This window comes from Podarcis muralis, chromosome 13 (assembly GCF_964188315.1).
Source record: "Podarcis muralis chromosome 13, rPodMur119.hap1.1, whole genome shotgun sequence".
NCBI lineage: Eukaryota > Metazoa > Chordata > Lepidosauria > Squamata > Lacertidae > Podarcis > Podarcis muralis.
In genome coordinates this window covers 34,625,320-34,639,299 of record NC_135667.1, presented here as the reverse complement: position 1 = coordinate 34,639,299, position 13,980 = coordinate 34,625,320, and the positions used below count along the sequence as shown (strand labels likewise).

The window sequence follows — 13,980 nt, the reverse complement described above, 5'->3', positions numbered from 1 at the left end:
TTAGTGACCTGAACTATTTCACAAAGTTCATATTTCCAATGGAGTCCTTCCATGTTTGGAGTTATACCAAGCAAGTAAATGAGGAACTAGTTCAACCAGGTCAGAAGAAAGGTACAGAGAGCCATTGTGGTGTGATGGTCAGAAATGTAGACTACGCCCTGGGAGATCAAGGTTCAAATCTCCATTTGGCTGTGAAGTTCCGTGGATTATGTTGGGCCAGTCACTCTCTCTCAGCCTAGCTTACCTTGCAGGATTGTTGCAATGGTGAAATGAGAAGGAGAACCATGGAAGGCTCCTTGGAAGAAAGGTGGTATATAAATACAGTGGAACCTCGGGTTACAGACGCTTCAGGTTACAGATGCTTCAGGTTACAGACTCTGCTAACCCAGAAATAGTACCTCAGGTTAAGAACTTTGCTTCAGGATGAGAACAGAAATCGTGCAGTGGCAGCGGGAGGGCCCATTAGCTAAAGTAGTACCTCAGGTTAAGAACAGTTTCAGGTTAAGAACAGACCTCCAGAAGGAATTAAGTTCTTAATCCGAGGTACCACTGTACCTCAAGGACCACCCCTGCCCATATAAACCATCCTGGACTCTACATTCATCATCTGAGGTCCTTCCTCGTGTTCCTCCTGCATGTGAGGTCCAGAGGGTGGCAACACGAGAATGGGCCTTTTCTGTAGTGGCTCCCCATTTGTGAATGCTCTCCCCAGGGAAGTTCACCTGGTGCCTTCATTATATATTTTTAAGCTCCAGGCAAAAGCATTCCTCTTCAACCAGGCCTTTTGCTGATTAATATTCTACAACCTTTTAAATGTGTCTGTGGGAATTGGGGGGGGGGATTGTTTTGCTGTTTTGTTTTACTTATTTACTTGTTTTTATCCTGTATTTTATTTTGTGAACTGCCCTGAGATCTTATGATCTAGGGCGGTATCTAAATCTAATCTAAATAAATAAATAAAATGTAACAAACAAACATCGAAGGTACCATGTTGAGGAGCTGTGGTTGCACCCGTGGTGTTGGACTCCGGTGTTGGTGCCGCTGTGGTAAACCGTGGGTTAATCGCTGCCAATAAAACAGAGAAGAACTTATCAGGGGAGTAAAGAAATCTTCAAGAAGGTGTGACCATCATCAAAAGTCTCGTTTTTTTGTTTTTGTTTTTTTCCATTTGCTTAAGCTCACTGATTCCAACAAGAGGAGAAGGCCTGTGGGGAGGTGGGCGGGTAGCCAGGCCTGTGGAGCCATTTCACAGGAGAGGCAGAAGTAGTGACTGGACCACTGAAGGGTTTAGCCTGGGTGTGGGTAAGACCGATTGAAACCACTGCCTTGCCACAAAGATTACTTTGGGGCCTTCGACAAGTCACTGTCTCCCAGGACCAAACTGACATGCGTGCCAGGAGATCAGGGATCTGAGCTGCTGACGTTTCATTTTTTAAAGGTGAAATGAAGTCACGGGGAACTGTCAATTTGGGACATTTCAAATGTAAAGTTTGGATTTGCATTCCGAACAGGTTTTCCTCTTCAACATTTAAATTATTTCGGCTTGTTGACATCTCTTGGTTACTTCGATTTTTTGGCAGGCCTGGAGAAAGAAACCTGTTGACCCGTCAAGCTCACAGGTACCATTTCAGGTTATCTATCAAATGATTTCACCGATATCAAATATCAGTGCATGGTGCAGGTCATTCACAGGTCTGCAAAAACAACAACAACCACCTGTGGTCCCCCCCCCCCAAAAAAATGAATGTTTACTGCCATCTGAGTTCTGGCACATTTTGCCCACATAGCATTATTGACAACCTCGGCACTCTAGCCCTTTGGATTTGCATTAGTTCAAGACTGAGTGAAGCTACCCCATATAAGCAGGCGATACTATTTCCCCTACACCTCTTCCCACTCATTTAGGGCTTCCCATCCAGCCTTGGACCTGACTCATCCCTGCTTAGCTTTACGGAATTTGGCAGTGCCTAAGGGAACAGCTGTTCTTTCTGCTCTGCAGCCTTGACTCCCACCCCCCACACCTGAAGCCCTGTTACATCACAACAGTTGCTTACTCATCGTCAGGGGAATGCCAATTTGTTGATCGCATTAACTCCACCCCACTGTCAAGGGAATTCCTGGCAAAGGTTCATGGAGTGTCCACACATCGGTTTCAGTCCCAACCATTTCCCATCTTCAAATATACACAGTGAAAAGGAACAGCTGTTTGCCGTGACTTGATTTGTTCCTGTTTCCAGGGGCACTGAGTGCTAAATTTGGTGCTGCCTTTGCTGGGAAGAATCTTTTATAGTTAATTGTTTTTATTAAGATTTTATTGGGTTACAAAAGTACATCTTCTAGCTCTCTTTGAACCAGATGTTTCACTGCTCCCTAGATCTTGGATGAGGGACGCGGGTGGCGCTGTGGGTTAAACCACAGAGCCTAGGACTTGCTGATCAGAAGGTCAGCGGTTTGAATACCTGCAACGGGGTGAGCTCCCGTCGTTCGATCCCAGCTCCTGCCAACCTAGCAGTTCAACAGCATGTCAAAGTGCAAGTAGATAAATAGGTACCACTCCGGCGGGAAGGTAAACGGCATTTCCATGCGCTGCTCTGGTTCGCCATAAGCGGCTTAGTCATGTTGGCCACATGACCCAGAAGCTGTCTGCGGATAAACGCCAGCTCCCTCAGCCAATAAAGCAAGATGAGCGCCGCAACCCCAGAGTCGGCCACGACTGGACCTAATGGTCAGGGGTCCCTTTACCTTTACTAGATACTGAATAGAACAAGAATCCTGCATTTCTCAGATCTACAGTTCCCACTCTTCCTCATACCCCTTTTATCATTCTTTTTAAAAGTTAATTAATAAAAGGTGTGTTTATGTAGCACCTTTTTCTGGGCTAAATGGAAGGTATCGTGTACGTTGGCCTGGCCTGGTTCAGGTTAGGGATGGACAAGAGAATGGAAGATGCCAGGAAAAGAAATAGGCACACACTCAGAGTTTCTGTTTTCTCATCTTTGGTGGTTGAAAGAAGGGGAAGATGAGACCACTGGGGAATGGAGCGCATTGCAGTGTGGGCGGTTCTCTGCTGCTCTGTCTCCACGTGCAAGTTGAAGAAGGAACATCTGTAGACAGAAAGTCTGTAATCATAGCCTCCTGCCACCCACCAGCTGTAGGGTGTTGGACTGGGCACAGCATGGGCCACACACCTCAGAGAACAGTTATACAACTTCGCATTTTGCTTCTTCCCCTGATCTGTTTATCCGTTCAAAGGCTGAATAAGTAGTAGCTGGGTTGTAAGTGGGTGGCGCTGTGGGTTAAACCAGAGAGGCTAGGACTTGCTGATCAGAAGGTCAGCGGTTCGAATCCCCGTGACAGGGTGAGCTCCCATTGCTCAGTCCCTGCTCCTGCCAACCTAGCAGTTTGAAAGCACGTCAAAGTGCAAGTAGATAAATACATACCGCTTCAGCAGGAAGGTAAACGGTGTTTCCCTGCACTGCTCTGGTTCCCCAGAAGCGGCTTAGTCATGCTGGCCACATGACCTGGAAGCTGTACGCCAGCTCCCTCGGCCAATAAAGCGAGATGAGCACCTCAACCCCAGAGTCGGCCACGACTGGACCTAATGGTCCGGGGTCCCTTTACCTTTACCTAGGGGGAGTTCAGAGCTCTGCGGAAATGCACAAGGCCTAGTTTTCAGACCACATGTAGAGTGAATGCCCAGAGAGAAGCGAAATCAGGTGTCAGGTGCTGGACTGAGGAGGAATGGTGGGAGCTGCTACCCCCTTTTTCTGAACCTTCCCAAGGGCAGGAGGACAGTATTGATTTAGAACAGTGGTTTGCAGAAGGGCATATTTTGGAGGGGGAAAGCTGGGAAGTACTGGGTGAGGAACAGCTAGAAGAGGAAACGCCAAGAGAGGGACAACTAGCAGATTCAGTGTCCTTGGGCAGCATTCCTGGCCCTCCCCCTTCACCCAAGACCAGAGGGTGTTAGAACAGGAAGTGCAACAGCAACCAGCTCAGATTACCCGATGTGGGAGTGACATAGATTAATGGGCACGGAGGGGTGAGCAACACCATTTCTATTAGAGATATGCATTCCTTGTCTCTCGCTGTGATCATTAAAGAACTTGTCTGGTAAGAACGCTCCTTTTGTTTGATCTGCTCATTTACTGCCACTGGAGAAGGGATCTGATTCCCCCGAAGCCTGACATCACCCCACTGACCCTGGCCCCAGTGCCATTGCATCCCACTCACCCCACTTCGTTACCTCCACAAACAGCAGTGAAGGTCTGGAAAGGAATGTTTGCACATTGTAAGCGTGCTCTACCCTTCCTGTTCAATGCACATTTTTAGCCTGTCCCAATGACCCTTACCTCTGCACCTCGCATCTGACGTGGCGGTGCACTCCTTGACGGTGATCTCATCCTCTTCACACACGGTGCAAGGAAAGCAGGGGTCCACGTGGTTCGCTTCGTCAGAGTATGTCCCCAAGGGGCACTTCTCACACCACGTGTTCTGATTTTCCCCGCAGGGGTACACGAGGCCATAGCCCACTTCGCAGATCCGGCACTTCCTGCAAGTGTCGCTCCTCTCGTCCCGGTAGTAGCCGTAGATGCATTTGCAGACGGTGTTGTCCGACTCCACGCAGGGTGCTAACATGCCTTCCAGGCCCACACATTCCTTGCAAGGCTTGCAGGGCTCTGTGGCACTCACTGCGTCAGAATAGGTGACGCCTGGAAAGAACAAGAGGAAGCAACAGTCATCCATTGGGTGAGAGATGTGAGACATCATATAGAACTGTCTTCATGGGAGAAGCAATCTAAGATGTACTGCTTGCTATACTTTAAAATAAAATTATATGAAGATGATTTATGAATTGTATTCAACACCAAGTAAGCTAGCCAAAATGTATAAAGCTAAGTCAAGTATGTGTTGGAAGTGCAAAATGACAGAAGGAACATTCTTCCATATGTGGTGGAGTTGCAAAAAAAGCTAAGGGCTATTGGGAAATGATATATAATGAGATTTAAAATATGTTTTAGTTTATGATTCCCAGAAACCCAAAGCTTTTCTTTTAGGAATTATAGATAATGATGTTCCAAAAGATCTGGTTAGCTTATTTAGGTACACGACGACAGCAGCATGAATATTGTTTGTCCAAAGATAGAAAGGAGAGTTCCCAACAAAGGAAGATTGGCTTTTGAAAATGATGGAGTACGCAGAACTGTCAAAATTAACACCAATGATTAGACACCAAAACAACGGTAAATTCATTGAGGGCTGGAAACTTTTTTATTGAGTATTTAAAGAACTATTATAGGGAGATGAAAATATGAGCAGGACTTGAAATACGAGCAACAATGTGAATTATTTTTTAAAAAGGTGAAATTGAATGTATTGAATAGTATAGGTGAAATATGCAGCATTTAAGGGTAAATATGGAAACCATGGAAGTGGAGGACAGGAAATCGATTGATAATGTAATTTATGGTTTATGTTAAAATTTGTAAAGTTTTTTTTTCCCTTGTGAAAAATTAATAACCAAGATTTAAAAAAGCCCAACAGTCCCTCAATGAATAAAGAGCCCATTGACGGGTGTCAAAAGGAACTGGGGAGCGACTTAAGACAGCCCATCTAGCCTAGCATCCTGGTCAATGAGATGCTGATGGAATACTTGCAAGCAGAACCTGAGAGTAACCACACTCTACCCATCTGCGTTTCCCTACAACTGGTATTTGGAGGACATATCCGGCTTGCCTAGTAGCCACTGATAGCCTCAGCCTCCATGAATTTGCCCCATCTTCTTTGAAAACCTTCCAAGTTGGTGGCCATCGCTAGTTCCATTGGCTTAAATTAACCTATGGAACTCACTGCCTCAGGATGTAGCAGTAGCTACTTGCTCAAATGGTTTTAAGAGGGTTTTAGAGAACAGGTCGATCAGTGGCTATTAGCCATGAAAATGAATAGAACCTACATGTTCAGAGGTCGTATACCTCTGAATTGCCAGTCCTTAAAGTCTCTTGACCTCCCTGGTGGCCGGAAGCAAGGTTCCTTCCAGGTCACTTCCAGGATAACAACTGAGAACCGGGGCTTTGTTTTTGGAACACTTAAATGCTGGATGCCTACAGTTCTTTCAACTGAAGAATGGGTGTGTCGAGTACGGGGGGGGGGGAAGAGATGTCAAAATTAATTTAGCAAACGTGTGCGATAAAAGGAAGGAGGAAAAACACAGCAGAATTTTGGATTAGGCCGGTTGCCTTTTATTAATTTTCGTAAACAGGGCTGCAGTACTGATTTGAATAAGCCCAGATGCTTTGCAGAAACTTTATACGGTTACTTTTGGAAATAGCTCAGTCCTCGTTATTTGTGTTTAGTTTGCCGCGTGACTGTTAGACTTTTAAAAAATCGTGTTGACACTCCCCACTGCGATTTTGTTCAATTCATGTGGGTGCATCTCCCTTCCCAGAAAGGCTCGCCAGACACCTTCTCTGCTACCCTTAAGGCACCAGGCAAAAACATTCGTTTCTCCCAGGCCTTTTAGGTGTTCTCCAACCAGGGCAGGCAAACCTCTGCAGTGAGAGGGCTGCATCCCCTAATATGTAGCCTTCTGATAGCCACATGCCAGAGGTGAGAGGGGCCACAGATGTTACTCTTGCCTTTATACAGAAGGCTATAGCCCGGCCACATAGAAGTCAGAGTTTTCTTCATGTACATCTCTCTGTCCAGGCAAGCAGAGATACATTTCACCAGCCAAAAGAACTGGGAGAGTATGGATCAAGGCCAACGTAAAGGACCCCTGGATGGTTAAGTCCAGTCAAAGGTGACTATGAGGTGTGGCGCTCATCTCGCTTTCAGGCCGAGGGAGCCAGCGTTTGTCCACAGACAGCTTTCTGGGACATGTGGCCAGCATGACTAAACCAGTTCTGGCGCAACAGAACACCATGACGGAAACCAGAGCGCACGAAAACACCGTTTACCTTCCCACCACAGCTGTACCTGTTTATCTACTTGCACTGGCGTGCTTTCGAACTGCTAGGTTGGCAGGAGCTGGGACAGGGAAACAGGAGCTCACCCCGTCACAGGGATTCGAACCGCCGACCTTCTGAACGGCAAGCCCAAGAGGCTCAGTGGTTTAGACCACAGCACCACCTGCATCCCATGAGGGCCAATGTGACCTGGGAAGAGTCCCAGGGCTCATAGGCCTAGAGGCCAATGCAGGTCCCCAGACTTATTTCTTGTCCTTTTTCTCTGCATGCATAAACCCTTATACATTAAGGAATAAGGCAGAAGGGAGTAAAAGGAGGCTAAAGAGGAGCAGGCAGTGGCAGGTGGTAGAGGAGGCAGCAGCAGCAGCCGTGGCAAGCATCACTTTCCTTGGAAGCCAGATCTACCACCTGAGGCAACTGCCTCAGCTTGTCTCATAGGGGGGCCGGCCCTGACTCTCACCATCACTGACTATTGACCAGCGCTGATGGGAGTTGGAGTCCCACCACATCCAGAGGGCCACAAGTTCCCAACCCCTGACCACGAATATAGGGATTAACAGTGTGGGTGGGTGTGCAGATTGATAAAGCAAGCTCAGTCGCAACCCCAGATTCAAGCCACCTGCCAACATGGCTGCGGGGCCTTTGGGTGAAGCAAGTGTAGCAATATACCAACCCTCCTAATTATGGTCCTTGCTCCCCACCCTCATTTCCTCTCCAAATTAAGCGATCCCAATATGGCTCCTGAAGGATCATGGGGTGGGGGAAGCCTGTTTAGAGTTTGCATAACTGTGCCTGAAGGCAACATTCGCTCGCCGTTCATTGCTGCGTAGTTATAATTGGCTCGTAACAATAAAATTGACCCAACTCTGTTACAAAGATCGCATAGGATGAATCACACACCAGTGAGCATTATAAAGTGCGCCGTGATGCCTAAAGAGGCAATATATTATGATTTAATGGGGGAGTTAAACCAGCAGAAGGAGCTATACAAACACGCTGACTTCGAGTTTAAATAGTTTATTTCGATTTAGCTCTGGCTCCAGTGGGCCTTCCTAGTTGAGGAGCCAGCACTGAAGATATCCAGTTTCACCCAAGCCAGGGAAGGGGTGCTGGCAAAGGATCAGTACCCAGATGGCAACATTGCCAAGTTCATGCCCTCAAATAGCCCCTGTACAGAAGGTATGGCATTTCCAGGGGTGGCACTTTCCCCATCGCAAACCTGCAGTAGCAAGGAAATCCATGCCTGGCAGAATTCTCCGTTCTGTGAATCATCCACTAGGAATGGGGGAGTGATTTGATTCATTCTTTTGAAAAGAATTCACAAACTGAAACATAGCCATCCTGGAAAATTCTCTGAATTTTGCAATATGCTTCTCCAGCCACGTAATGTATACAAAAGTGTGTGTAAAGCGGGGGGGGGGGAGTGCCCTGTATTAAGGGAAATTCCTTTGCAATAAAGTGTGCATTAGGCAAAAATTGCATACGAAAATGTGCATATGAAGCCGCACAAAAATCCGGATTAATGTTTATGAGAACTGTGGAAACGAGAAAAGCAGAGAAACTTAAATGGACAGATTTGCCCTTCCTCAAGACTAACACAGACACACACAGAGAGAGAGACATACACACACATCCTTTCTAGTGCTATTGTCTTCCTCCTAGCACAACTGCTATGCCATACAAGGCCCAGGTTCCTTGCAGAGCAGGTGACAGATGATTTTAGGACCTACACTGGGAATGAAGCATGGGCTGCCTTGTCTTTTGCTTTAATTGGAGATTTATGTTCATCATCATCATCATCATCATCATCATCATCTTTATACCCCACCCATCTGTCAGGGTTTCCCCAGCCACTCTGGGCAGCTTCCAGAAGAATATAAAAACATAATAAAACGTCAAATGTTAAAAACTTCCCGATGCATCCTGTATCCGGGGACTATATCACTAGACCAGAGAAGGCTTCCCTCAGTCTGGATCCCAACAGTGCTGATAAGTCATTTTAGACCCTAGACTCACCAGGACCCAACTGCAACTCCCGTCAGCCTCAGCCAACATAGCCAGTGGTCGTTTCTATACACACTTTCCTCTAATGTACACATATTTGCTACACCTTATTTGGTTGAAGAACCGCATTACAAAATTCAGAGAGGGATAACTTTCGAAGGCTAGATGCCCGTTACTTTTGTGTATTGTTTCTGGTATTGGGTAATTTCCCATTAAGATGCAAACCAAAACAAAATTTCTTCACGACATGTGGACGATGCTTCCCTGAAACAAATTACAGATGTTTTCAGGGAAGCAGGAATCCTCGGTTAATGAGCAACTGTCACACCCACGATGTTTGCTTGGAAACAAACTCCACTAAGCATGGAATCTCCAAGCAATTTCAGGCACGCCTTGTTGACAACTTCCTCTTCCACAAGATGGAGGAAGAAATGAAGGGATTGGCTCAATCTCAGCCAATAGGGAAGAGCTGGTCAGGGAGGCTGGAGTTGTGGGAACTGCTCCATACCTGAAGGATCACCTCTTTCCCCATATACCTGCTTGGACTCTGAGATTTTCCTTGGAGGCCTTTCTCCAACTGCCACTACTGACTGAGATGTGCTGAAGAGAAGGGAGGCCTTGGAGGAGAGGGTCTATCCTGGGGGGAGGGGCACCCCAGCTGTGGAATGCCCCCACCCCTGGAAAAATCACCTAACATCTACTTTAATTTCCTTTTTTATTTCCCCAGACCTTTGAATGCATTTTGGTTTTAAACTGTTTTACTCTGTATGATTTGTGTTTTCAGGTATTTATATGCTGGGCTGGATTAAGACTTTTAGAAGCCTTCAGCACTTAAAAGATTTTGGTGCCCCCGTATGTACTTTATCTAATTCAAAATATAAATAATAACAAACCATAAAATATGGTATTCTCAAATTATAACATTCAGCCTGACTGAATCTTGTTTTTACTCTTTGTGTTGTTGTTGTTGCTGCACTGAGCTTATGAAATAATAAAATTATTATTCCTAAACAGCCTTGGCCCTGTATACCTGAAGGAGCGTCCACCCCCATCATTCAGCCCAGACACTGAGGTCCAGCTCCGAGGGCCTTCCGGCGGTTCCCTCACTGCGAGAAGGCAAGTTACAGGGAACCAGGCAGAGGGCCTTCTCGGTAGTGGCACCCATCCCATGGAACACCCTCCTGTCAGGTGTCAAACAACTATCAGGCTTTTAGAAGGCATATGAAGGCAGCCCTGCGCAGGGAAGCTTTTAATGTTTGAGTTTTTATTGTGTTTTTAATATTTTGTTTGGAGTTGCTCAGAGTTGCTGGGGCAACTTATTCAGATGGGTGGTGAATAAATAATAAAATTGTTATTACACACACATATTAGGGGAGCCTTTTTTGTGGAACCTGGTTCAGCTGCACCTTATGGGTTGTGGTAAATCCAGCAATGGAAAATTTCTGTGGTGCTCCCCTTCCCTTGATGCCCTAAGCATGCACTTATTTTGCTTAATGGTTAATCCAGCCCTGTTGATATGCAAGTACAGTGGTACCTCAGGTTAAGAACTTATTTCGTTCCAGAGGTCCATTCTTAACCTGAAACTGTTCTTAACCTGAGGTACCACTTTAGCTAATGGGGCCTTCCGCTGCCACTGCCGCTGCCACGCAATTTCTGTTCTCATTCTGAAGCAAAGTTCTTAACCCGAGGTACTATTTCTGGGTTAGCGGAGTCTGTAACCTGAAGTGTCTGTAACCTGAGGTACCACTGTATATGCATAAAAGTGTGTGTGTGTACCTAGCATTGCTTGGGAATTCCAAGAAGCCCAAAATATGAGTGCAGTTTTGAAACCGGTGGTTAAAATCAGTGCAGCCCGCCATCTTGATTCCAAATGATGTCTAATTGTATCCCAACAAAGACAACCTGCTCCTTGGTCTCAGGAAATCATCATGCAAGATTTGGTTATGATGTCTTAAAAGGTGTCCAAATGCATAGCAAACAGGTCAACCACTTTCCAAAATATATAGCCAATACATACATAAATGTATGTTTATCACTGTCTCAATTATTATTAAGTTTTACATGACTTTATTTCCCATTGTGAGCCACCCCGAAGACCTTGCTACAGGGCAACCTATAAATACCACAAGCGAGTAAATAAATGTTGATTTGGCAGCCATACATTGCTGCCATCTCTGTTCCACAGTGGGGATGCGGGGAGCAATGTTTGATCAAGCATCTGTTTTCCCGTCAATTAGCTATGGGAAAGGATTAGGATTCTGGTGTCCAATGTAAACATTGAACAACGATGCCAAAATTGCTGACTTTCCACTGACCCTGCTCTTCATTCCTGCTTCTCTGGTTTCAGCTGCACTCTGTAGGGAATTAAATAGTGTGTGGAAATCAATCTTTCTGTGCCCTGCTTCAAGTCAAGTCCCAAATTTCCTGGCCTGCTTTTTTCTCTGAGGGATCACCCTCACCATCATTGCCCAAAGGCGTCTAGAGAAGGAGAACTTGTTTCAGATTGATGCAGGAACACACAAGTGCTGGCTATCTAAAGAAATGACCCTTCGTGTAACCAGGTTGCACAGTGACTCTAAAAGGTAAAGGTAAAGGGACCCCTGACCATTAGGTCCAGTTGTGACCGACTCTGGGGTTGTGCCGCTCATCTCGCTTTATTAGCCGAGGGAGCTGGCGTACAGCTTCTGAGTCATGTGGCCAGCATGAGTAAGCCACTTCTGGCACACCAGAGCAGTGCACGGAAACACCATTTACCTTCCCGCCAGAGTGGTACCTATTTATCTACTTGCACTTTGACGTGCTTTCGAACTGCTAGGTGGGCAGGAGCAGGGACCAAGCAACAGGAGCTCACCGCGTCGTGGGGATTCGAACCGCCGACCTTCTGATCGGCAAGTCCTAGGCTCTGTGGTTTAACCCACAGCACCAGGCTTAAATCGCGCCCCTCCCAAAAACACGCTTAATTCATTTTTCTTGATTTACCTTCAGGTGTGGGGTTGAGCCTAGACAAATCTGCACATTTCAGTTCCTCTTGGTTTCTCATTTGCCCACTCTCAAGTCCAGTCCTCCACATTCCCACATCAGTTTGCGAATGAAAAACAAAACTACAGCTCAGACTCCATCTTAAGCTAGACTTAAGCATGCCTTTGCAACTGAATTGCCATTTTAAGCCTGCCTGAGCAAACCTGCTGCCTCTGTTATTCTGCAACAGGAACTCTGAGGGAACAAAGTTATTCTTACCTTTTACAGGACTGTTTGAATCCAAAACCAGGAGAATCCAGTCTGCCTTAAAGCATTCTGGATTACTTAAACTAAAAGGCTAAAACTAGCCTATCTAAGCTTCCCTTTTAAGCTGCAAAGAGATGCACTCTGCTGAACTCACAAACATGAGGGAGGGAGGATAATAGCTAATAAATATATCCTCTCCTAGCATCTAGACACAGCCCTACACCCCTAATATGCTATTTTGCCCAATATTCGCATTTTCTTATGCTTTTTTCACAAATATGTGCATTTTTATGCCCGCTTTACCCCGCTACACACATTTTTCCTACCCATTATGTGGCTGGCGAACTACACTGCAAAATTCGCAGAAACTCGTTTCGGCTGGCATACTGTTTCAGAAAGTGCAAAACTGGTGGGTTCGCTGATAAATGCAAACCGAAGGGTTTTTTTTCATTGATTCCTTCCGCCGTGTTTTTGCAGCAGTCCAGCTCCTCCATACACCCCCTCTCCCTCCCATTGCACCCTATTAATCTTTCATCAGCTGTGTGATCTCTTGAGGACATTCTTGGGAAATAGCCATTTTCCTTCTGAATGGCAGGACGCAAAAAGCCACTCTTCAGATTGAATGCCTCCATCAAAACACACCACGCTCTCATTTAAACTTGCCCTTTGCTGTCACTATCAATGAAGCAGTAGCCTTTGTCACCGGCCTCTCGGGCAAACTCCCGCCTCCCCAAATCCCCCTTGTTAACTCGAGGGGCGGGGCGGGAAGGAAGCAAAAGTAATAGATCTAAATTGCAGGAAGGAGTATTAAGGTTAAATAGCAGAAGGGATGTTTTGAAACGTTAAGAGACTTGAGCGCTGAAAAAAGAAATGTTATCGTAGCCTTCAGTCTTCTCGGGGCAGGACTGATTCCTTGGTGGTGGAGCTGAAGGCCCCAGATTCAAATCCTGATTTCTCCAAGGATCAAGTAGCACAATCTGGGAATAGTACGTTTCCGAGCACAATTCAAAGTGTTGGTGCTGACCTTTAAAGCCCTAAACGGCCTCGGTCCAGTATATCTGAAGGAGCGTCTCCACCCCCATCGTTCTACCTGGACACTGAGGTCCAGCACCAAGGGCCTTCTGACGGTTCCCTCACTGCGAGAAGCCAAGTTACAGGGAACCAAGCATAGGGCCGTCTCAGTGGTGGCGCCCTCCCTGTGGATGTATTACAGTATTTACAAAAAAAATTGGAAGCCGCCCAGAGTGACTGGGGAAGCCCAACCAGATGGGAGGGGTATAAATAAATAAATAAATAAATAAATAATTTGTTGGATGTTCTTGGGAGTCCACTACGCACTAGAAGAAGCAACACTGATCTAGTGGTGCCAAGGTCTTGACCCTCTATATGAGGCTCTTTTGTGTTTTAGTTGTTGTAACCTGCCCTGGGACCACCCTAAGGTGGTGATAACTTGGAGGGATGGGATGTGGGTAGGTGAGCAGCCTGTGGGATGTAACATCACTGTAGCAGTCAAGTACAACATTTCCTGTTTGCCCAGAGTGGACACACAGGGGGATGTTACTCCAGCCAGGAGGACTTCCTGTCACACCTGGTCTGGAGCATCCTCTTCCTGCATGTGACCAGGGAGATGGGCGTGACCCTGGCAGACCCCATAAAAGGGCTAGTCCCACAGCCACCTTCCCTTCTCTCTTGACCCTTCTTCGCTTTATACCATCTTGATGCTTTTGCTGTCTGCTGGCTCTCAGCCAGCAGCCCATGGGCTCAATCCCCATATAGGATGAACCCA

At 46.3% G+C, this 13,980-nt stretch overlaps 1 protein-coding gene across 1 annotated transcript in view; it reads right to left on the bottom strand.

Moving 5' to 3' along the window:
- NGFR (nerve growth factor receptor) overlaps nucleotides 1-13,980 on the bottom strand; it is a 60,429-nt gene that overhangs the window by 14,933 nt on the left and 31,516 nt on the right. Inside the window, exons 3-4 of the mRNA XM_028702292.2 lie at nucleotides 4,353-4,712; nucleotides 988-1,065 (exon numbers count right to left, since the gene is read on the bottom strand). Coding sequence (XP_028558125.2) covers nucleotides 988-1,065; nucleotides 4,353-4,712 — 438 coding nt within the window. The remainder of the gene's footprint in view (nucleotides 1-987; nucleotides 1,066-4,352; nucleotides 4,713-13,980) is intronic.